A 24,740-nucleotide genomic window follows, 5' to 3' on the forward strand; every position below is an offset into this window, starting at 1 on the left:
ACATAAAGAACCTGTGAGTCCCAGCAAAACGAGGAATTATAACACATTATTTTTTCATTAGCATATTTGTACTGTAGCAGATATGAATGAGAATTTACATGCTATCATTACGCACATATTCATGACCCTGTGAGTGTAGAATTATGTGTTCATAATTTTTAAAAACCACAGTGTTTGTTTATATATTTAGGATTTATTTCAAATATTTGAAGCTCAGAGTCTAAGAACTGCTCTGCTCTCTGTAAGACAGGATCTTCAAGTCTGAAGTCATCAACCTCTGCAACATGATCACCAGTTATCTCATCAGGTGGACGTCCATCAGACAGAACTTAATCACAGTGACAGGAAACTATTCAGGCCTGGCCTGATTTTCAGCAAAGGTGAAGTTGGGGCGACATCTGGTGGCGAATTGTCTCCATTGCATCTGATGTTTTGAACCTTTGAATTAGTCAAACCTTTGCTTTACGCTTTCTCTCATCTGCCTGAACACATCTGTCCTTTCATAATTATTCAAGTAATTTCTATCAGCTGTGAACAGATGTTTTCCTTTTGTTTACACAGTTACATCAGAAGAGTTTGGGGTCTGTCTATGAGATCTGTGTAAACACATCTGCAAGAGCAGATTTCTGCACCAGAAAGGTGATGATTAAGAGCAAGTGGATCCAAGTTTAAGTAATTAATAACTGTAATATTCTGAGTAATGAATGTGGTAAATGAAGCAAACATTTACAGCATCTTCTTCATCCAGAGGAAGTGGATACACACTGTTACCAATGTAACTGAGGATTTACCTCACCTGCATTTCCCTGGATATAGTTGTGCAGTATTGTTCGTTTTTTCTTAAATTATTTCATCTCGGTGTCACTTGTTTCTCAGAGGTGGAGTGACAGTATTCCCAAAGCCCAAGACAGCCAGCTGAGTCGTCCAATAAAGCTATCTGTGAGATCAGTAGCACGCAGGGCAGCCATGCTGAGACTTTCACACCTCCAGTGCCCGCTCTAACATGATCAGCAAATGGACAAACATGCCATGTGTTTGCAGCTGCACGTGTCTGTTGACTCTGGAGGCTCCGAGGTGCTGCTTAACGAGGGGCCTGGCCTCAGCAGAGGTGCTAAAAGTGACACCCTTACATAGGACACCATGAGAAGATACCAGAGTTCACATACTTAGAGCGGCCATACATCACTGAGCCCGACACCAGATATAAGAATGACAATCATATTTATTGAAAAATAAATTACATGATCTCTACTTACATATTTACATTCATTTAAAGTCATTTCTGAAGGACAAGGTGTCGTATATCAGCTGAAAGTAGCATTTCAAAAACACATTAAAATATTGACAAAGCATTTAAGATTACTCACACTAATGCACATATGAATAAGTTCTTTTAAAGGTGCAGTGTGTACGATTCAGGGGGATTTATTGGCAGAAATGGAATAATAATATTGTTTTCTGTGGTGTATGATCACCTGAAAATAAGGATCGTTGGGTTTTTGTTGCCTTAGAATGAGCTGTTTATATTTACATAGGGAGCAGGTCCTCGTCTACGGAGATCACAATGTTGCACCGTCACGTTTCTACAGTAGCCCAGAACGGACAAATCAAACACTGGCTCTAGATAGGGATATTCACATTTTTATGTTTTCATGTCAGCCACTGTAGGAAGAAGCCCCTCCACGATGGGAGCATTGAAAAACCTTTTTTTTTAACATGAAACTGCTCCATTCAGTGTTTTTACAGGTTTTAATCAGCGGGTCGGTTTATTACGGAGACAAAGAGACCCCTGTGAATAATGTGGCTCCTGGTAAAGACCTCCTGAAAATTTGAGGCTGTACTCACAAAGCTTCCTAGTACAAAGAGTTCCTCTGCGTGAGAAAAATTCTAGGAAAATTCCTTTCTTAGTATTTCCTCTTTAAGTTAGGTCCTTGTAAAGATAAGTTATTCACAGAGCATCTCAGACCTTAAGGTAAAAACTGTACGGAGCAGGGAGGAGGACTTTTAAGAAGTTTAAGAGTTTCTTAATCAGAGGAGAAAATGGTGAAAACACAAAGAGGTATAAGGAATATTCTCCAAACGCTGGATGACAGTGAGTAAATTAAACGCTACAGATTAATTCATGCAGGGAGAATTTGTGTGGGTGATGTCATTAGGGATGCGCACACATTTCTCACCTAATGCTATAATGCCAGAAACAAAATGATCACAACACTAAAATATTTGGAAAACTGGAAAAATGCAACAGTGCAGCAGTGATGACTTTTGTCTGTCTCAACCTTCCAACACTTTCACAGTCAGCAGTTCGTTTAATTTCCACTGGGTGTCCTCATACCTTACAGGCTTACGAAGGGGGTGTCTGTGACAACCAATCACATCTGACATCTATTGCACGTCTGTCCGTCCTGGAAGAGGGATCCCTCCTCAGTTGCTCTTCCTGAGGTTTCTACCATTTTTTTTTCCCCCGTTAAAGGGTTTTTTGGGGGAGTTTTTCCTTATCTGCTGTGAGGGTCATAAGGACAGAGGGATGTCGTATGCTGTAAAGCCCTGTGAGGCAAATTGTGATTTGTGATATTGGGCTTTATAAATAAAATTGATTGATTGATTGATCTGTTAAAAGCACACATCACACCTAGCAACAGGGTCGAACACACCTCCTCACTGAAGTCAAAGTTTCTGTCTCTTCCTTGCTCAGAGATGCTCTGAGAACTTTCCAAATCACTCCTTAGCTAGGACTCCTTAAATTTTAAGGCTAAGTTAGGAGCTCTCAGAGAGGATTCTCAGAATCTTTGTGAATACATGAAGACACAAAGCAGGCACTAGGCAAGTGGATCCTTCTCTACAGCGATCGCCATGTTGCACCGCTATGTTTCTGCAGTAGTCCATAATAGACAAACACAAACACTGGCTCTGGATAGGGACATTTTGAAATCACGTTTCATTGCATTATCGTGTCGGCCACTGTCGACGAGAGTGTATGAAAAACACCGATATCTAAACATGAAACTACTTTATTCAATATTTTTACCGGTTTAAATCACCTGGTCCGTTAATTTCGGCGAGGAAGAGACCTCTGTGGATAATTCAGCTCATGGTAAAAACCTCCTAAACATTGAACACTGAAGGAATTCTGACCAGGAGAAGTTTCAGCTGGTTGCAATTTGCAGTCCTCACCACTAGATGTCACTAAATCTCCTCAAATCTTACACACTGCTCCTTTAACTCATTCTAACCGGCCATATATTTGTATGATAAAACACTGTATAGGAGGAGCTTTACAGACAGCCTAAGCAACAAATGTCTGCATGTGTTGGCCGTGATTTAGTTACTTTATATATGTAGTATCCTTCATACATGACCGTATGTGTGGAAGTTGAAGTGCATTAGTCTGGGGGTACACTTTGAGTGTTTCAGTCTGCATGTGCACGGTTGACCTGACCTGACATCATTTGCTATGGATTTGTGTCTTTGTGTATCATCACTCAAAATCACAGCCCAGTAGCTCTACTCTCATGGTGATGGAGTTCCTCCATCTTCTGGGGAGGATGCGGATGAAGCGGGAGAAAATCGGAGGGTAGATGTAGTTCCTCATGTGGTCGTTGTTGTCTTTATTTCCCAAAAAAGTCTGCGTTTGATGAGAAAGAGAATGACATTGTTTAGAATCACGTCTATGTGACCGTGAAAGAAAACTCCAGCCGCCTGTGAGCTGGTTAATTACAAAATGTTTTACTAAAGTATTTTTTTTTTGCCTCAGCTCACCTTGAAAGAGATGTTCTCATCATCTGTGTAGTGGGTCCAGTGTATCCCGTTGTCGCTGTACTGCAGAGAGTAGGACATGACATACATCTCTGTCCCCAGAGACTTGGCTCCTTGTGTAATGATACCTGTGATCTTCTTTATTTGGGGCAGCTCCACCTGAAGCCACTGACGCATGTCACTATACTGTGGAGGAGAGGACACAGAGAGATGGTAGCTTTGCCTTGTAATTTAGCATGCACACACATTTTGGAGAAGCAGGTGTGTGTATACTGCAGGTCACTCAGATCCTGAGACGTTCTACCTGATGTTCAATATGAATTTAAATGCATTAGAGGGATAGTCTGGATTTTTGTGTGTGGGGTTGTTTGATATATTTTCAGTGAGATACTGGAAACTGAAGCTGTTAACGGGTTCCCTGTTGTAAGGGGCCGTCTGACAGAGAGGTAAAGTGATTAGAAATACTCTCAACAAAGTGTACACGTAAACTGATATTGATTTTTTAAGGTAGAACTTTTTAAAAGTGGCTAAAACGTTTTGCCTGCAGAGTCCACTGCTAGAGTTTCATGTTGGCACTCCTGCCTGCTTCTCCAAACTGGGGGCGTGCTGACTGACATCTACTGTATGTAATTCACTGATTATGGATACGTGCCTCCTGCACCCCCACTTCTAAGAATCAGACCTATCCCTTTAATTTAGACCGGTCATGTCACTAATAGGATTTTACCTTAGCCTGCCATGCATTGACGGTGCCCTGTGTGTTGAGACGTGCAAGGGAGGCCCTCCAGGGTCCAGAGTACCAGCTGGAGGCTGTGGAGCTCGCTGTGATGTGACGGTCTTCTATCAGTCTGCTCTCCATCCCCAGAGGCACCGAGCAGCCTGAGGCAGCAGGTAAGAAATGTCACGTTTACAGGAACCCAAACTCTATGACAATACTGGAGCACATAGTGCATGTGCACATACATTTAGGTGTCATGTCATAACTAAAGTATTTGTAGTTATCATAAAATATACAAAATACTGTCACAATGCCACCTTTGGTCAGATTTGCAAATTGATCAACTCTCAATCTATCAATCTAAATGTTGCTCAAACCTATCAAAACTAATGCACCAGTATTCATATGTAACCCACGTTATCTTAAAGCTTGCGATCATATTACCAATGTGCTGACGGGAGTAAAGAAGGAAGTTGTATTAAGAGTGAAAGTCTGCATGAGGAGATAGAGGTGAATGGGTCGAGCGAACATGTTACACCAAGTACAGAACCTTATGTTAAGTACGTAATGTAACAATGGCCAGCCATTATTCTTTTCCCTAAACCTAACATATACAGTATAGCTTTATTTTTCTAAACCTAACCTACGTAACTTTATTTTTCTGAACCTAACCTACGTAACTTTATTTTCTGAACCTAACCTACATAACTTTATTTTCTAAACCTAACCTACGTAACTTTATTTTTCTAAACCTAACCTACGTAACTTTACCTACCTAAACCTAACCTACGTAACTTTATTTTTCTAAACTTAAACTACGTAACTTTACCTTCCTAAACCTAACCTACATAACTTTACCTACCTAAACCTAACCTACGTAACCTTATTTTTCTAAACCTAACCTACGTAACTTTACCTTCCTAAGCCTAACCTACGTAACTTTACCTACCTAAACCTAACCTACATAACTTTACCTACCTAAACCTAACCTACGTAACCTTATTTTTCTAAACCTAACCTACATAACCTATGTAACCGCACCAAAAAATGTATTTTGCATATTTTGTGAACTCTTGTGGACTTCCTGTTTAAATAAAGGTTAATGAAATGAAAAACTAATACAGTAACATCTTACCGTCGAGCTCACAGCCGTAGAACTCCATGCGCACTGTAGCCGAGTTGTACCATTCGATGGGGTGGAGCCTAATGAACCGTCCAACCATAGGAGGAAAGAAGGTGTTTGTTTTTGGATCATAGGCGTTCTGGTTCCCAGTGAATATCTGGTGAAAGAGACAGCAAGAAGAAAAATAAGCGATCGCACACGCCTCACTTAGTTTGTAGCTGCATTGATCCAAAGTGATCAAACCCCCACCTTCCTGAGGTCCCTGCTGTCGCCCTTGTAGAAGATCCACTTCCTGCGGTCGTTGCTGTAGGAGATCATGTACTTCGTCGTGTATTGGGAGTAGAACATCTGCTTGGCTCCCTGCGTGGCCACCTGGCTGATCACAACTGGCCGCTGGAAGTCCACCTGTACAGGGGGAAGTCCACAGGTAGCAGATTGTTGTCACGTGGAAAGCAAGCGCACACATGCAAATATAGTTAAACACAAACACACATTCACACTTATAACACCATACCTGAATCCAGCTGTGGTTCTGCTCTGTGCTCCATGCGTTGTATTTACCCTGATTGTTCAGTCTGGCCAGAAATGGCTCCCAGTATCCTACAAAGATTAAAATATTGTCATTCCTCCAGTGACACAGAACTTTACTGCGGTACACGGTGCATTTGGTAAAACAGATGGGTGCAGACAGAAGGAGGCATGGCTACCTCTCGTGTTGATTGCTGTGATCTGGTTGTCTTTCACGCTGCTTGATTCTAAACCCAGTGGATGGTAGCAGTCTTGAAGGAGACAAAAGCAAAAGCTCAATATGAAAACACAACATGACAGTATGTCTTAATGCTGCAGGGTTGTGTAGTTGTTTGTACCGTTATCTAGAACCAGGAACAGGGTCTGCATGCCCTTCTGTTGGTTCAAACCAATTTCTGTCTCCAGCTGCCAAAGGCCAGGTTTGGATGAATTCATCTCCAGAGTAGCAAAGCTTCCTGCAAACACAGTTTGATTCAGTGATTTAGTTGAAACATCTTGTCTCTGCTACGCTGTCGACACCAAATACATTCAGTCATTCATTTTCTGTAACCACTTGGGCTGGAGTCTATCCTGGATGACATTGGGCAAGAGGCAGGGTTCACCCTGGACAGGTCACCAGACTATCACAGGGCTGACACATAGAGACAGACAACCATTCACGCTCACATTCACACCTACGGACAATTTAGAGTCACCAATTAACCTGCATGTCTTTGGACTGTGGGAGGAAGCTGGAGGCACCTGGAGGAAACCCACGCTGACACAGGGAGAACATGCAAACTCTGCATAGAGGGGCTTCGAGGGTGAACTGTCCCTTTAAGAAACAGACAGTATGTTGCTCACCTGGCAGCAGAGGATAAACGGCCTGTCTGTAGCTGGTGAGCTTCTTGTGGAGGAACGTCTGTCCGTGGAAGTGGATACTCTGAAAGTCTTCGGGAGAGCCCATGTTGATCAGGTGCCAGCACACCAGCTGGTTGGTGTACATCCTCAGGCCCTTCAGGTTGTATATGATGCCATTGATGGCTGAAGAAAAAAACAGACAAGAAGACATTTTGATGATGTTTGGTCAGGTGACTTTGTTTTTCTGTTGTGTAACTGATAACTCTTGAATGCACGGAAAAAAGTTAATGCAACTCAGTGAATTCTACCTACAGATACTGTGGACTTAGATTATTAACAGTGGATTTACATACTAAATGTGTTTAAATTTGCATGTTATATCTTATGATCAAAAGATTTGGGGAGGAGGATCAGTTAAACCAGGCTAGCTGAAGGTGTATAATGCATTACAGTGGAACTTGAGGTTGTCCTTGAAGTCGGGGTCCATAAATCTCCTTCGGCTTCTCCTCTGTATCTTCTCACGGTTGTCCTCGTAGTACCAGCTCTGCGACTCATCAAAGGTCATGAAAAGCAGCGTGAACTCCCTCATGTCTGATAACTTCTTGGTCAGGGTTCCTTCTCGACACACCAGCAAAGGCCCAATCAATCCAGTGTGGATATCCTTCTCCTAAGAGACAGAACATACCCTAAAGTGAATACACTCCACCGTGCTCAACCCAAACACATCTGTGTGTGAGTTTGTGTTTGTAGAAAAATTACACAGTCCTGTTGAAAATCGTTGCAGTGTGAGTTACTTTCAGCCTGTTGAATGTTTTTATGCTGCCACTAGGAGGTGCCACAGTCAGAAACTCCAACTCTATACACAGTGGTTTTGACCCTTTGAACTCTGCAATAGAAATGGTCCACTAGTGCCTACACTAAAATCCCCTCACTGGCGCCCTGTTGGGTTCAGGATCCAGTTTAAAATTCTCATCCTTGCTTACAGAGCATTACTCGGTCAGACTACACTACATTTGTTGTCTGTCCCTCGCACTCATCTTAAGACACGAGGTGATTTAGCTTTTGCGACCGTAGCACCTACATCTTGGAATGTCTCACGACCCTCACGATCCGCTGACTCTGTGATTTCTTTTAAAAGCCAGCTAATAACGTGTGCGTGGGGCAGTAATGAAATCTGAACACACACGGTCAGCTGGAGACACATGATAGACACAGGTGTGAACAGAGGCGTGTCTCCACTGTTCACTTGTGTTTGGATCACGTATCATGTGTCAATACCAGGTCTAAAACTCTGAGACTCAACAATCAACTAAAATTTGCATAATGTTTCTTTAATTTCTATTTGTAAATAGCATTTATTCAATAATTGTCCACAAAATTCAGATTACTCACAGGATTAACGCCTGAATAGTAGGCCCAGGTCCGACAGTGAGACTCTCCTGGCGATGGCCCAACCATAGAACTGGTCTTCCACATATATGCGAAGGTGGTGTTGGGCTTAACCTCATTGTCATATTTATGCCAGTACCTGGAGCCATCCTCGTAGGACAGACCCTCTGTGTTCTTCGTGTAGGAAACTCCGTTTGGATGTAAAGAGTAAGGACGCTTGGCGTTGTTCCTGAACACCACCTGCAAGACAAACAGACACATCCTGTGGTTGGGTAATCATGGCTGTAAAGGAATAGTTTAATATTTTGGAAAATACTCTTATTAATTTTCTTGCAAAAAGTTTGATGAAAACTTTGGACAGTTATTTTAGTTTAGCACAAAGACTGTAAATACGGTGAAACAGCTCGTCCCTCGTAGGGCGCCTGATTTAAAAATTAGGTTACAATTTTCTAGCTGATATATTTTGATTATATTTAGCTCACTTTCCTGAAATTCAGCTCCTTCTCCTCACATTTCATAAATTTCATGAAAGACAGTATATTACATACAAGTGACAAATTAAATATAAATGTTAAATGCCAAATCTAAATATTAAATCTAAATCTAAAAGTTGAATCTGGTCCAAAATTTCAAGGGTTCTTTTTTGGCTAACGCTACACCCTTTCGCCAAGTTTCACTAAAGTGGTGCCAGTAGATTTTACAAAGTCTTGTTGACAAAGAAACAAACTGAACCAAAACAAAACCTCCTCGACAGAGGTAGTGATGAAAGGGAAGCTTAACACAGGAAATAAAATAAGAAAATGTGAGATCCCAGAAGAATCAGAAGCTGACAGTCTTACCATGATGCTTTGTCCGACCTCTGCCTTAATGACAGGTCCCAGGATGCCTAGATGCTCGTCCATCTCTCCACGGATATCAGGTGTGCTGAAGCTGCTGTCCAAGTATCCTCGGAAAACCACCTTTGTGAACTTAGTTTCTCGGCTGTTCTGCTGCGACTTGTCTTGCCTCCTGTGGTGAGAACAGGACATATTTCAGCTTTGTGTACCAATGTGTACCTGCTGTACAATTCTCCAAAAAATCGTAACAATCATGTCTTTTCAAATGTTGTGTGAGCTCTTCATATCTCTGAGCTTACCTCTGTCCGTAGCCACTATAGTCCCACTCAACCTCCTCTGCAGCGATGAAATAAGTCCGAACATTCGGGCCTGAGTTTTTTAAGTAGTATTTGGTGGTGTCATCTAGGTTGATATTCTTTATGGCTTCATGACTGCTGTAGGGGTCTACATAGGTCACATATTCATATTCATCTCGATTCAAATCTTCGGTAACTGGCTCTAGATGATGTGGTTCGTCCCCAGGAATGTACAGCTCGTAGTCACTGAAATCAGGCCGGGGCACACCAATGACCACGGGCATGTTAATGAGCTCCGCTTCATCAGAGACAGGCTGCAGTGCAAGGGGTCGTGACCCTCGCGGGGTCATGCCTGGATGGAACCCACGAGGAGAGAACGGTAAGCCACTCCTGGCTTGAGGCTTGTACTCCTTCCTCCTCTTTGTTTTCATGCCCTGACCCTTCTGCGGCCACTGTCGGAGGTTCACCCTCCTGACCTTCTTTTTTGGAGTTGGCGTCGTTTTGGGGGTTTCTTTTCCGAGATATTTCATCATGTAGTCAGGAATATCCCCGGGTTCCAGTTGGTGAGTTCCATCATAAGTCCAGTTGTGGCCCTGTGTTTTGATGGAGGTGGTTTTAATCACCTGCGTACTGTTTTCTGTGAGGTAGATATGCACTTCTTCTTCAATGCTGTCCGGCTCTGTTGGCTCCTCAGAAGTGTCATTGGAGAAGCTTTTTGCAGACGATGTGTGGTTGAACTCACCAAGAAGATTAGAGGCATTCTTCCGTCTCTCTGAAATAATCTCTGCTGATGAATTTAATGTCGATATATTCTGTAAAGGCCCAGTTTGGTGCAACTTGTGTGTTACATTTTCAATGCTGGAATGCTGGAGGTCATTCTTTGGCTCTGCAGTGGTGATCAGGGAGTCATTGCCACTTGTTGCAGTAGATGCATGGCTCAATTCACCAAGAAGATTTGAGGTGTTCTTCTTACTTTCTAAACTAATCTTCCCTGATGAATTTGATTTGGACATATCCACCGTGACATTCTGTAAGGACCCATTTTGGAGTAAATCGTGTGTTACATTTTCAAGGCTGGAATTGGTGGGGATAATGTCAGAGGAGTTCATTTGAAGGTCATTGTCCGGCTCTGTTGTGGTGGTCAGCGAGTCCTTGCCACTGATTTTGTCATCTGTGCTCTCCAACCTCAGCTCTAAGATGTTCAAGATGCTTCTGATAAGGCTGCTGATGTCGACCTCTTCAACCTCAGCCACTGCAGTGTTATTCTTATCTTCCTGTTTTGTGGCGTTGCCCTCTGGTACACTGTGGAGATTGTTGGTGCTGGAATTGGACAAAGGCGTAGAGTAAGAAAACACGTCCCCTCTGGTGATTGTCTCCTCGGAGTCCTCCACCAAGACCCCACCCACAGAAGTCTTGTTGGCATCAGTCAGGGTTGCGTTCATTAGATCTGATAACAACGTAGCATTGTGAGCTGTTGTGTTTTCTGTTTTATGCACAGAAGAATTGTCAGAAGTTGATGGTGCACTACTGTTCTGCAAATGTATTGTATTCTCGCTCATGCTTTGCTTCAGCAAATTAACTGCTGTCAGGTTTAGTCCATCCTCTTCTTTCCCATTTGATAATAATGTGTCATTTAGAGCATTTGGTTTTGGAGTAGATGTTTTGTTTTTATTCCTTGTCTCAGTGAAATTAACGGTTACATGAGTATCTCCGTCAGGCACATCGATAGTATCATATTCGAGGATGGAGAGGTCAAGCAGCTCCACATCTGATATAGTAGATTGGTTCTTCAGAGACCTGAGACCTAATTCAGCTGCTAACATTTCCGTGTAAAAATCTGACTCCACTGGCTTCTTTTTCTCAGGTATTTGCTTCTCCTCTTCCTTTTTGATTTCATCCAAGCTGAGAGGGTTCCACAAAGTAAATTCTGTGAATTCTTCATTATCGTCATCGTCACTGTACTCATACTGGCGGTCGCGAAAGCACTCAACATCCTGAAACTTTACACGCATTCCCTTGGTTGTCTCATGGGAATTCAGAGTAGCCATGAGCCAGAAACCTGGTTTGAGAGGGACACAAAAAAATCATCTATTAAAATACAAAGCTGCAGCATTTCACACGCAGACGTTTCAGATGGTACCATACTGACTTTCTGTTGTCACAGTATTTTCTCAAGTTAAAGGTTTCCCTACACGATATATAATTTGACATTAAAAGAGGCATTGTAAGCCCTGACTGACCGATGTTGTTCATGTTCATAGTGATTGTCTCTCCAGTCATAGGGTAGAGGCTGAGAAAGTCCTCCGTTCGTCCATTCAGCTCAAACGGATGGCCGTAGAAAGTAGCTGTCTGGATGAAGTCTGGTGCTCCTATGCTGGACACGTGCCATGTTGCCACCTCACCATTGCAGAAACCCAAGAGCGGTCCGCTCTCAAACACATAACCGTTAATTGCTGTAAGGAGATTTACATGAATATTAATGAATTTTAGTGAATATGTCATATCTTTTAAAGAATGAGCTTTCATTAGTTTCAGTCTGATTATAGCAAAAACGTACTGTGCATGACATTGGATTTATAAAAGTTGGGGTCTGCCTTGTTGACTTTGCTTCGATCGCAATATTGGCGAATGTTGTCATCCAGGTACCAACTCTTGTTCTCATCAAATACAGCCAACATGGCATGCTGCTCCTTGTCTGCTTTCAGCTGTGGAGAGAAACCAGAAGAATATTTTTGATTGTTTCATTTACGACTTTTAATTTTAACAGCTGTTTTCTCAATGGATTGAGTAGAAATATGTACATTTGTTATACATATGCAAGCATGCCTAAAAATGAATGAGTGTCTTTACCTGCACACCCCTGATATTGAGGGAGCGACTCTTGCAGATGAGGATTGGTCCTATCAGTCCTGAGGCGATGTCCCGCGGTGTGTCCACTGCGCTGTGGTACAGTCGTGTCAGACATCGAGAATCTGCGTCAAAAGGCTCATCCTCGTCGACCACTTTCCATATGTAGGTGTGTGTCTCACCTGGCTGAACACCATGAGATTGGTTGCCTGGCAAACACATACAGATTTACCTCATCAGTTTGACTGTAATCTTTTTATATGGTGAAACCAGAGTGGGTACATCATACCACCACAGAAATCCATCTGTTTTACTGTGAGGAGAGATTTAGTACCTCCTGCTGGGTAGTTGACTCCCTCATCTGACTTCTCTATGGTCAGTCCATGTGGATAGATGCTGTAGGGCCTGGAGGCCTTGTTCTTAAAAACAATCTGTAACAGGACAGGAAGAGGTTTGACAACAGTAGACAACAGAGGTGAGATCAAGTCATTAGCCCCTTTTACACTGCCAGATTTTCGATGAATGTTGGGCCGTTTTGCCGGCAAGCTGCGAGTGTTTAGACACACAGAGCCGGTTGGCGAGTTGATCCGAGGTGCCCAATTTTCCGCCTCGTAGGGTAGACATATTGGTGGAACCCTTTTAGTTTAAACAGACAGAGGCGCCCTTCCGCCACGGGAGGGGCTGTTGATGACTTGTGGGAGGAGCTGTTGATGATGCTGCACTGGGACCCACTGGCGGTGGACTAACAGGAAACAAGGAATTGCACGCCCTCCTTGTCCTCGCAAACGAACCGTCAGATGACGGGGACGGTGAAGGACGGGCCGACTTCCAAGAGAATCGCCGAAGGACTGACCAGCCGCGGCTTCCCTCCCACGGCACTGTTTACGTCACACGCTGAGCTACACATTTTGTTACTTGCTCACGCCCCCCATTGCCCCGAAAAAGGCGCATTCTGTATAAACAAAAGTAGGTAGACGGCATTTTGCTGCACTCCCCGATTTTGTTTTTATACTGCCAATGCTGAAAAAAGACTGATTGGGCTTTCCTGCAAATTTGCACAATTCCTGTTTAAAAAGGGCTTATGTCTTTCAAGTCACAAGGAAGTCGAAGGTCTTTGCACCCAAGTCATGGACTTTCCACGTCCACGTATGACGTCCAAGGTACCCTGGGTGTGTTGGTTGTTGATGTTCTAGGACGCCTTGTTAACTTTAGCCTGTTTCATGCATTGTCTGTTGTCATAATACACTTCTGTTTTCACAGGAAATGTACAGTTTGCATACAGTCGTTTTCAAAATAAAAGCACTACGTTGGTACAAGACCGTGAATTGACGTTTTTTTTTTTTTTTCCTTCAACACCAAAGGCATGTGGTTACGTTTGCAAACACAAACGTAGTTGTGTTTAGAAAAAAGAACAGGGTTTGGCTTTACAGTCTTACGGGGAGCAAACAGTGGCCTCTTGGGTGAAAGTCGGTGTTTGTTGGATCCATCCACCACTCCTTCCGACCGTCCTACTCACATATATAATAATACGACCAGCGGCGTATCATGCCGGAAGAAGTCACTGCCCAAGCAACTTTGGAGTAAGACCGGGTTGATTTTAATAACTAAGTAATAAAATAAATCCACAAATATAATGAATGCTTTTCTAAATTAGCATTTACTTGTTAAAACAAGCGCAACTGAACTTAATAATAAAAGAAGTAGTGCTGACATCACACTTTCATAGCATATAGCGCTATTAACCCTATGGGCCCGAATGACGCATAGTGCGTCCAAATTCACACCTATTCTTCTCTATTGATTTTCTCCGCGTGCGTCATAGCGAGAAGCCACGCATATCACGTGAAAAAGCAGAATCGTAGCTTTCCGACCGCCAAGCACTTGTCGGTAGTCCAATATTTTCACAGTGAAAAAAATGGATAAAGTTACACTAAAATTATGTATAGCAGAGCTTTTCATACAGCTCTGCACACACATTACTCTTGGATGGATTACTCGCGAATGCAGGCTCGCACAGAAATGCCACGCATCACATGAAAGCACAGGAGCAGAGCTTTCCACTGACACCACACACATCATTGTGCTGTCATCACATCATGCTATAAATCCAGATTCATTGTCTACAAAATAAAAACCTGACGAAGTTCTTTACAATCCATTATACAGATCTTGTTATCAGTCACTTCATATAGTGAGGAATATCGTATCTTACCACGTCTTAGGCTTGCGTGTGTTTCTCCCTGTCTATCCACATTTGTAGTCCAGCTTTCAAGATGNGCCTTTATAATGACTGTGATATGAGCTTAAAAGTAAAGGTAGTAAAAATACCCCAAAAACGCCTAGGACCCAAAGGATTAACCAGTAGTTTACCACGACCGAATGAATTCTGTGTGTTTCTGTCCTGTTTTGTTGTAAACTCATGTCATATTGGAAAAATATTGATAACTTTCTCTTCCCGACATTTTCTGTAAGAATTTTTTTTTCTTAAAAGTAATATTGTATGTCGTTGCATGTTTAAATGAAATAAAATTGTTTATGTTAACATGAGTAGATTCAGCTCAGGAAATACAAAAAAATTTATTGATTCATGTCACACTTTTTAAATATCGTACTTTTTAATCTTTGGGTTTGGTGGAAGGTATCAAGTATATTCAAGTCAAAATTGATTTGATTTGATTTTGTGAAGTCGAATCCTAAGTGATTAAAATTTGTGACTCGAGTATGACTCAAGTCCAGGTCATGTGACTCAATTCCACACCTCTGGTAGACAATGATTAATATTATCCCTGATGACCTGAAGTCTAGAATGAAACTATGAGAGTGACACATGATTTGTCTTTTCGCTCTGTGTGCTCACAGTCACTGATTGACAGTAAGTGCAGACTTTCAGCTTTATTAAGGGTATACTGTGCAGGAAATGTTGGTTACTGTTTGTAAACAGCGTTACCAGCTGTAAAGTGAAAGCCAATGCCTGGTTCATTCTTGAGTTTTGTCTGCTTGGTTTTTTGCCTCACTATGTGTTTTTTTTTTCAGTGCTGTGTCTGTGATTATTGTAGCTTCCTCTTGGATGTGTGCACCTATTCGCTACCTTTTAATCACAACCTCACCCTGAGAGCTGTGTCTAAAAAGTCCTAACAGCAACATAAAAAATAAAGTCCAGGCAGAGGGCAGACTCTGCAGATAAATACACCAACACACACTTTCATTGTGTTGTAAGAAATGACTGAGAGGGATTACTTCTGTTTGAGTCTGTAGGTAAATCCTGCATAGTATACCTTTAATTGGATAGTGTTTAAATATGAACTGCAGCCATTTTCATACATAATTCCCCAGTTCTAGGACACAGTTATTAAAGCTAGCATGAACACAAACTTAAATTCTGATTTCTCTGATCTTGTGTTATGTAAAGAACTATGAAATATAATCCTGCTGGTAAGGTGCTACAAATTTAATTGAATGGAATATGATCTCACCTTGATGACATCTCTGATCTGCGCTCTGATCACTGGGCCCAAGATCCCCAGCTCATTTTTCCTCTGCTTGGACTCCAACCTTTGAGTGAATGACTCGTCTGTGTACATCGTGTAGACGGCCTTCTTGTACTTTGTGCCTATGCGTGTTGGTGACTGTGTCAGGTACTGCAACTTAAAGTCCCTGCACAAAGAGATAACATTTTATTTAATTTTGACTGCACTGCATTTCAAACTGTGTGGCACCAGTGTGTTTAATCAGTGTAAGACTGTTTCTCAAGATCAAATAGAGTCAGAAGATGGAAAAGATGGAAGTGAAAGAGTGAAAGATGGGAAATAATATGTTTAGCTTAAAGCAAAAGTGAAAAGAGAGGCAGGTTTAATTGGTAGAGACATGTTAATCAGCAGCACTATTATGTCTCCCTTTGACAACAGAGCAATGTATATCAAATCAAAAGTAGCACTTAAAGGGTAACTTCAGTATTTTTTAAACTGGACCCATTTTTTTGTGTGATTAATGGGAAAAACTGTTTTTGAAACTGGTCCAGTATAGAGGAGACCGCTGCAGCCGGCCTCTGGTAAACAGACTGAAATGTAACCACACAGGGATTTTGTGCACCATGAATTTACATCTACTATAAGTGCTTGTTTTTGCCACTGACAGGCTCAGATTGTTTTAAGTGTCTGACAACATTATGGGAAGGGTCCCTACAGAGATAGAGCTTTTTGTTTAAGAGTAAGATCCTTTTTGTTTAACCAGCCGGCCGGCATACTTGTCTGATTTACTAGCGGTGTGAACACACTGTTACTTGCGCGAATGACTCGCGTGAATGCCGCGAGTAAAAACAAATATTCCAGCGGTCAAACTCGCGCAAGTAGAACGAGGTGAATATTTTATTCGCGCCCGGTGTGAACACACTGTGAGCCTGTCTGTGACAAAAACAAACATTTGTAGTGGACATATATTGATGGTGCACAAATGCCCTGAGTGGTAACATGGCAGCTGGTTTCGCGGCAGCTAGCTGCAGAGCTCTCTCCCAATACTGGACCAGTTTTAAAAAATGCTGTCCTAATTAGTCACTTAGACAAAAAAACATGGAAACATAGGATCCAGGTTGAAAAATGTCAAAGTTTCCCTTTAAATAAATCATAAATACAAAGGTTATATTTGCTGCAGGGGGGTGTTTCATTAGTTTGCATGTACACTTTTAAAAATGCTCTGAAACATATGAAATGCTCTGACGTGTCTGTAAATGCTGCTTACTGGTCAACGTGTTCTGGCATATTAGGTGCATAGTCCCAGACAATTTCCTCAGCAGCTATGTAGTACGTCCACTCCCTGCTGTATCGTTTCTGCTCAATGGTCATCCTCCGCCGTGGTGCTGTGAAGCCATCACACTTTTTCACGTCCACGAAACCGTGCATGCCAGCTGCAATGGCAGAAACACACTTGTAAATGTAGTTACACTGGTAAAATGTATGTATTCATGGTGGATGTTGGATCTACGGAAGCGTATTGCATTCGCTTGACAAATTAAAAAAAAAATCTGTTTTATTGAGCAATTTTTCCTGTTTTTCGTGGTAATATTTTTTCTGTTTTTCGTGGTAATTTTTTTTCCTGTTTTTCGTGCTAGTATTTTTTCTGTTTTTCGTGGTAATTTTTTTTTCTGTTTTTCGTGGTAATAGTTTTTCGTGGTAATTATGTTTCTGTTTTTCAGGGTATTTTAAACAATTACAAAAAAACAAAAAACAAAACAAAAAACAAACAAAAAATTCCACGAAAAACAGAAACAAAATTACCATGAAAAACAAAGACAAAAAATTCCACGAAAAACAGAAACAAAATTACCACAAAAAACTATTACCACGAAAAACAGAAAAAAATAAAAATAAAAAAATTACTCCAAAAAACAGAAAAAATTACTCAACAAAACAGATTTTTTTATTAATTTGTCAAGTGAATGCAATATGCTTCCGCATTGATCAGTTTTTTGTTTTTCGGGGTAATTTTTTCAGTTTTTCTGAGTATTTTTTTCTGAGTTAAGAGAAAACCCTCAATCTCAAAACAAAGTAAAACTGGATTAAACTAAACAAGCGGGTCATGTTTGCTTCCATTATATCGAGCTCTCAAGTAAGGAATGAAAGTGTCTGTTGTTCTATTGCTCTCTTAACTCAGAAAAAAATTCCCCCGAAAAACAAACAAAAAAAAATTCCACGAAAAACAGAAACAAAATTACCATGAAAAACTATTACCACGAAAAACAGAAAAAAAAATTACCACGAAAAACGGAAAAAATATTACCACGAAAAACGGAAAAAATATTACCACGAAAAAAATAATTAAAAAAAATTACTCCGAAAAACAGAAAAAATTACTCAATAAAACAGATTTTTTTTTTTATTTGTCAAGTGAATGCAATATGCTTCCGCATGGATCAGTTTATTTCACGAGTAGAAAAAACACATACCCTCCATGTGCTTGTTGGTGTGTGAGGAGAGCAGCCAGCGGCCCATGTGGAGCGCCACCATGCTGGCAGTGGCGGTGGAGCCGCTGATCAGACCCACTGATGACATTTTGTGGCCATTCTGCTGTAGAACCTGGCCGTTCATGTGCACTGTGAACACCTCCGCCTCTGAGCTCATACCCACCAGGTGCAGGCTCACGGGGGCGTAGGCACACATGCTGACATCTGGACAGGAAGGAGGAGACTGTTGGTCACTCTGTGTATTTATCTTTGAACCGTGTTGTTTATGAAGAACATCTGGTGAATGTCTTTTCACTGACTGTGCACCACACACTGTACACCATGACGTTTAACACCACCACCATAAACCTGTACCTTCAGTATGAGCAGTGGTGATAGAGGCATTCAGATCATTCATTTCAGTAACAGTAGTTATAACAGTGACGTAATACATAATTAATAAAACTCTGTTTCTGAGGACGTCATCTTGGACTTGAGGAAACTGTGATGAGAGGTTTTACTACTACTGCTAATTGTACTGTAGCCCTATTTTAAAGTGTATTTGTAGACAGTTTAAAGGGGAGCCATTATGCTTTTTCTTATTGTCTGTCATATATATAATATTAAATGTCAGATGTTCAAATTAAACGTGACCAGAGTTTTAAGTAAAAGTAATCTCTTTAAGTAAAAAACATCCAACCCCTCTGAATACTCTGTTTCCAGCAAGAAAAGCTGTTACGAAAAATGAATGAATGAATGAATGAATGCAGGTGACACGGTGGTTCAGTGGTTAGGATTGTCGCCTCACAGCAAGAGGGCTCCTGGCTCTAATCGGGAGAGGAGGGTTCGAACCCAGGGTCGGGGAGCCCTTCTGTGCAGAGTTTGCATGTTCTCCCTGTGTCAGCGTGGGCTTCCTCCAGGTGCTCCAGCTTCCTCCCACAGTCCAAAGACTCATTGTGATGGTGACGTTAAAGTCGCGCAACTGTAGTGTAATTTGTTTATTGTGAAGGTTATATGTGTCATTAGCTTTTGTTTGCCACAGAGCTTATATTCTGCAATAATCCAAAATCCAGGGTAAAAATCTTGTTGACTTTTCGTGGAGGGAACCAGGTCGATGTTAACGTCCGGGCTGGCCTACAAATTAATGTCATCTTTGCTGCACTTTTGCGAAGAGACACTGAGTTACAGAAAGGAGGGGGTCTTAAGGTGCGGACACACCAAACCGACATCAATCACCTATCTGTGCAGCCGAGCACCGCAGCACCTCCACGGACTATTACATCCAGACGGTCCCGGTGTTTCCTCCGCAGGCTCCACTTCACTCAGCTGCCCGATAAACCCGCTGCTTCTTCCCACTTTAACCTGAATAGGTTAACTGGTTAGCCCCAGTTTCACTACAGGCAGATTCACTTGCTACAGGGGCGAGGAAATAAAACCTGAACAGCCAATCAGAGTGATCTCTCTCACCGACAAGCTCTGCTGCCAATTCAACATGCTCAATTGCCCGGCGGTGCCGACGGTGCAGGACACACCGAAAAACTAGGGCGACAGACACTCACCGACGGCCCGACTTTGGTCGACGGCTGACCGTCAGCTTGGAGTGTCAGGGCCTTTAAGGAGACAGGCACTAAAATGGAGCGATTTAAACGGAGGGTGAAAGAAGTGTTCCAGCACAGAGAGTATGAGGGAAATAAAGTGCTTTTTGACCACTGAAACATGTAAACTTGTTCTAGTAGAGACCCAAAATACAAATCTGAACCTGAAATGAGAAGAATAGGTCCCCTTTAAGTTTGATGTTTGTAGCTTCTCAAGTGTGAAAATCTACTGCTTCTCTTTGTCTTCAGTAAAAGTGAACTGGATATCTTTTGGTCAGAGAAAACAAGATATCTGAATTTGAGTGATGGGAGACTGTGAAAGGTAGTTTTACCATTGCTTGAAAAGTCATGTCCTCCAGCCTTATACTTATGTAACAAAAGGACAGACCTGGCTTTAAGTCATCAGTGTCTTTGCAGTCAGTGTAACCAATGGCAGCGTGAAGCATCAACACTGTTGTCATGACTACATAAGGTTAATAAACTCTGCACTGACTCAGAGCAGACATTCATCTATTAACTAGAATTCAGTCTGAGGCGTCCTGATGTGTCACCTGCATATCATGTTTTAAAATATATCCAGGGATACCTGAACGACCGACTGACTCTGTGACTCAATGAATAACAGAATGACTGGACAGACTCACCAGGCAGTGATCCCATTGTGTATCCGTTGATGGTGTATTTGACGTGGTTGGCGTGGCCGTTTGGTTTGTACTTGCTCTCTGTCTCATCGAAGACCCCAAAGAGGAAGACAAACTCGTGGTGGAAGTTGACCTGCTGCCCCGTCTCATCCAGACTGCCTGCAGAGAGAGGACAGAGATAAAAAAAACAAAAAAACAATTCATGTAAATGCAGTGACGATTGATATTTTGTGATTTGAAACACAGCCACGTTCCACTGCTTACCGGGCTTGCAGATGAGTAAAGCACCAATGAGGCCTGCGTTGTAGTCCTCCACAACATTTCTGTGGGAGATGTAGGTGTAGGTGAGACAGGTGGGGTCATTTAGCTGCGGAGAAACATCTGACGTCACCTCCCAGTAGTAAACGTGCTGGCAGTTTGGCTGCACGATGTCATCCTCTTTCTCTTTCAGGGATGTGTTGTCAAAGTAGTTAGCTCCTGCAGAAAGAAATCAGTCTGAATTAGACCTTTCATTATGGATACACAGAGAGGTTTAATCATATTGGAACGGTCAGATTAATGAAATCCCATTGCCGAGCAGGGGTCTGAGGAGGTTACTGACTTTCCCAACAAAATTTGTGAGATGAATTCCACTTGGATGAAGAGTTTGCTGCAAGCTAGTCGTTAATTTTGAATTCCTCTGCACTCTGCTGATGTCCTGTTATTTCTCTCTCCTGGACTCAGACAGTGATTTCCTAAGGCTTAGCAGTGCTTCCTGTTGGACTTCAGTACCGTCTACTTTGATAATCGGCCTGTCCTGGTTAATATTTTAGAAAAAGACAAACAAGGTTGTTTGTTGTGTTGGCCAATCTTGTGTAACATCATGAGCCCCCGCAGTGACCCTGACAGACAGCCTGTATGGGAGAATGTTACTGGTGTCTTTGGGTTTGCCACATCTGTCAGACTCATCCGCAGCTGCGTTTACAGGCACCCACCCTCTGACTGTTTCCCGTAAGCGACCCCGTGTGGGTGCATGCTGTGCGGTCCGGTGGCCATGTTTCTGAAAGTGACGACAATGGTCTCGCCCTCCTCGGCCCTCAGTATGGGTCCGAGCAGACCTGCAGAGAAACACATAATTAGGGTTACGTGGAGTCTGCATCACGTGTGTATTTTGGCACACCACCATGACACACCGGAACAAGTCAAATAAAGTCAAACTGTTTTTCTGTTGTTTATACACTGTTGTTGACCAGCAAATATAAATCACCAATGTCCTATATACGTGGTAATGTAATGTTCTCTTATTCATCTGATACTTTCCTGGAAAGGAATTAATATGTAACTAGGAATGGTCCTGGAGAGCTAAATATACTGTGGCACTAATTAGAAGGGAAAAGAGGGAAAAAAATTCATAGAAGCAGTCGTTAAAAAGCTGCTGATTTATTAGCGTTTGTAAAAAAACAAAAAAAACAGACACAAGTGAAACAGTAGTTAGAGTTATTAACAATTTTACAATTCTTCAAAATTGCATGCTGCTTATAAACCCCATTAACTATGCTGTTCTAGACACTGGTGACACATTAAAGGAAAGATATGCCCAACTGTATAAACGTTAGTAATATTTTCCTGCTCCTGAAGAATATTTTCTTTTTGGTCTTATTAAGGTGTTGGGCCACGACGAGTCTACAGAACACACTGCAAATTATTTCTAGGAAGTTATAATATGTAACTGTAATAGTTCACAATAAATTACATTATTGGCTTTTACTGTGATATTTGACCAGATTCAGAATTTTACTGTGAAAATCATACAGGTAAATATAGTAAATTTTACACAAGCATACTGATAAATCACAGTAATCAGATGTACACAAACTGTGAAGTTACAGTTAAATTGAGGAATTTACAGGAACATACTGTAATATCACAGTAATGTAACAGGCTTTAACTGTGAGGTTACAGTTAAATGTAGTAAATTCTCCTAAATCACAGTAATATGCAGGCATGGCCACAGTGGGATCACAGTAGACAGCTGTTATTTCACAACAATTTACTGTGAAAATGACACAGTAATTTACTGCGAAAGTAAAGTAACAAGAAGCCAGTAATTTACTGTAAACGTACAGTCAAATATTTTACAGTGCAGCTTTAATAATTCTTAACATAGAACAGCATTTATCCAAAATACAATTCCCTAATTTGGTGTTTTAATTACGGCATTGGAGAGTGCTGCCTGACACGTCTACAAAATCTCCCACAGGTGAATCTTTGACTCCTCATGCCTTGTATCAGGCAGGCGCCAGAAGAAAATGCACGTCTCTGCAAACCACAAATGTGTTACATCTGCACGTTTCATATGTATCATGTTAGCATTTCTAAAGTAATGCAATATATGTGTGCCAACAAACCTGGGTGTTTTTTCGAGACCCTTCGCTGTGTTTCCAGCGGGGAATAGTGCAACAAAAAGCTGTCGTTTTTTCACCAAAACATCGCTGTGCTTCCTGCCTGGATCGTGCCACCAATGTTTGTTTTATGCAGAAACATGATCTTGTCCTAACCAGAACCAAGCATTTTTGGACCTAAATCTCTTACCACAATTTAACACAAGCGTTGTTAAGTTTCAATGTATCTGTTACATACTGATGTACAAATGTAACGTGTCCATGGTTTGCAGAAACGTACAATGCTAACATTTTTCCTGGCGATAGGGTTGCCTGTGAGGACGCATCTGCATTTGTTTTGATTCAACACTTATTTCAGATTTATACTTCAGTTTCCCACCCATCTGTATAATCTGTCTGATTACCAGGGCTGAATACCAGTTTTGAGGCAATATCTGTGATGAATCAAAGTTTCCTAAATTTGCCCAGCTTTTGAAATTTAGACTTTTTCAACATCATGCTAGTGTATCTGTGAGCCTGTCACGGGTGGTCAGACTGATGTACTCACAAAACTAGGCCTGTTGCTCAGTTTAAATGTCCGTGTCTGAGAATAACTAATAATTAACACTGATGCATAACGAGTAATATTGAATTGCTATATATTACTTTATGGGCTATTCTATCTATTTTTGAGGGTAATGGTATAGAAAAATAGAGCATTTAAATACTGATTTGAACATTGATTATCGTGGCAACGCCTGAAACTTTGAAGCGTTCAGATCAGCCCAACAAATCCATCTATTTTTTTAATTTACAAACTGAAAGAAATCCGCAGGCACTTACTATGTGTACCAGTTAAACACATCCTTAATACCCCTCTAATTAGTACCAAAGTACATCGTTCCTTTAAAGAAACCTCTTGAGAAATATCTGTTAAGTACACATTCTGGGAATTAATTGGAAAACGAAAGATACCATCTGAGTGTAAAGGGGATCTGAGGACAGGAGAAGTGTTTCCTAGGAATCAGAGTCAGACAGTGTCTTCGTGGAAACCCTACGGGAGGTTTACCTAACCAGGAGGGATGAGTCTTAGCCTGTTTGAAGTCTTTGTCATACTCCCGAAAGACCACTTTCTTATAGGTGGGACCCGACCTGAGGAATAACGGAAAAACACAAAACATGAATCAGCACACCAGAGAAGCACAAGTCAAACACAGCAGTGCAGCATTATCAACCAGATATGGACTTTGAGATATGAAGGCACAAGTTTCCCTACGTGTTGCAACTAATGTGTGTGACCCAGTGTGTGTGTAAATGTGTGTGTGTTGTAGTAATGATTATTTAATCATAGGAGGAAGAACAGGCTGCCTGAGGAATGAAACAAGGACAGACTGGAATGTTTTTACAAAGCACCAACAACTTAAATAACAGCGCGTCAAGACTTTTTGATGAGCTTAGGTGGACAGAAATCATAATTTAAATAATTATTCATTATAATAACAGAATGAGAATAATTGAAATATAGCCTTTACCACCTGCTGCATGTAAAATGTTTGCCTTAATTCTTGTCTAAGTCTCCAACCAGCAGTATCCTACCTTTGTGCGTCATTGCCAGAGTAGTCCCAGTCTATCTCGACAGCTGCGATATAATAGTGTCTCTCCTTTGGTTGCTGCTCCTCAGCTTTGACATGAAGGACAGTCAGAAGAACCAGGACAGGCAGGAGACACCAAGCTCCAGGCCGGACACAGAGCCTCATGTCTGGGATCAGTCCTCCAGGTGAGAGCGGTCTGTTCTGCAAGTGAAGAGGCTGTGATCTGTCAGAGAGGTCCGCTCAGTGCTTTATCTGTCACTGACACACAGGCTCGTTTAAACATC

General features: G+C 41.7%; 1 protein-coding gene across 1 annotated transcript; it reads right to left on the minus strand.

Moving 5' to 3' along the window:
- Positions 1-1,204: 1,204 nt before the first annotated feature.
- Positions 1,205-24,740, minus strand: f5 (coagulation factor V). Its single transcript, XM_050049412.1, has 25 exons — positions 24,461-24,740; positions 23,934-24,016; positions 21,479-21,601; positions 20,769-20,981; positions 20,508-20,663; positions 18,272-18,493; positions 17,068-17,233; positions 15,807-15,987; positions 12,668-12,764; positions 12,337-12,542; positions 12,044-12,191; positions 11,727-11,939; positions 9,490-11,545; positions 9,194-9,362; positions 8,358-8,594; positions 7,416-7,632; positions 6,969-7,148; positions 6,464-6,580; positions 6,305-6,376; positions 6,112-6,197; positions 5,847-6,002; positions 5,610-5,754; positions 4,484-4,635; positions 3,760-3,942; positions 1,205-3,625 (listed from the first exon to the last, which is right to left on the minus strand). The coding sequence occupies exons 1-25, from the start codon at positions 24,619-24,621 to the stop codon at positions 3,479-3,481; spliced, it is 5,886 nt and encodes a 1,961-aa protein (XP_049905369.1). The 5' UTR covers positions 24,622-24,740; the 3' UTR covers positions 1,205-3,478.

This window comes from Epinephelus moara, chromosome 7, assembly GCF_006386435.1.
Source record: "Epinephelus moara isolate mb chromosome 7, YSFRI_EMoa_1.0, whole genome shotgun sequence".
NCBI lineage: Eukaryota > Metazoa > Chordata > Actinopteri > Perciformes > Serranidae > Epinephelus > Epinephelus moara.

What these genes read in the sequence shown, in the direction of transcription:
- f5 (XM_050049412.1), bottom strand. Translation starts at nt 24,621, where the DNA reads ATGAGGCTCTGTGTCCGGCCTGGAGCTTGGTGTCTCCTGCCTGTCCTG. An exon ending in TTACGGGAAACAGTCAGAGG is followed by an intron (nt 20,982 to 21,478) that starts GTGGGTGCCTGT and finishes TTCTTTCTGCAG; the next exon opens with GAGCTAACTACTTTGACAAC. An exon ending in AGATCAGAGATGTCATCAAG is followed by an intron (nt 12,765 to 15,806) that starts GTGAGATCATAT and finishes GTCCTGTTACAG; the next exon opens with ATTGTTTTTAAGAACAAGGC.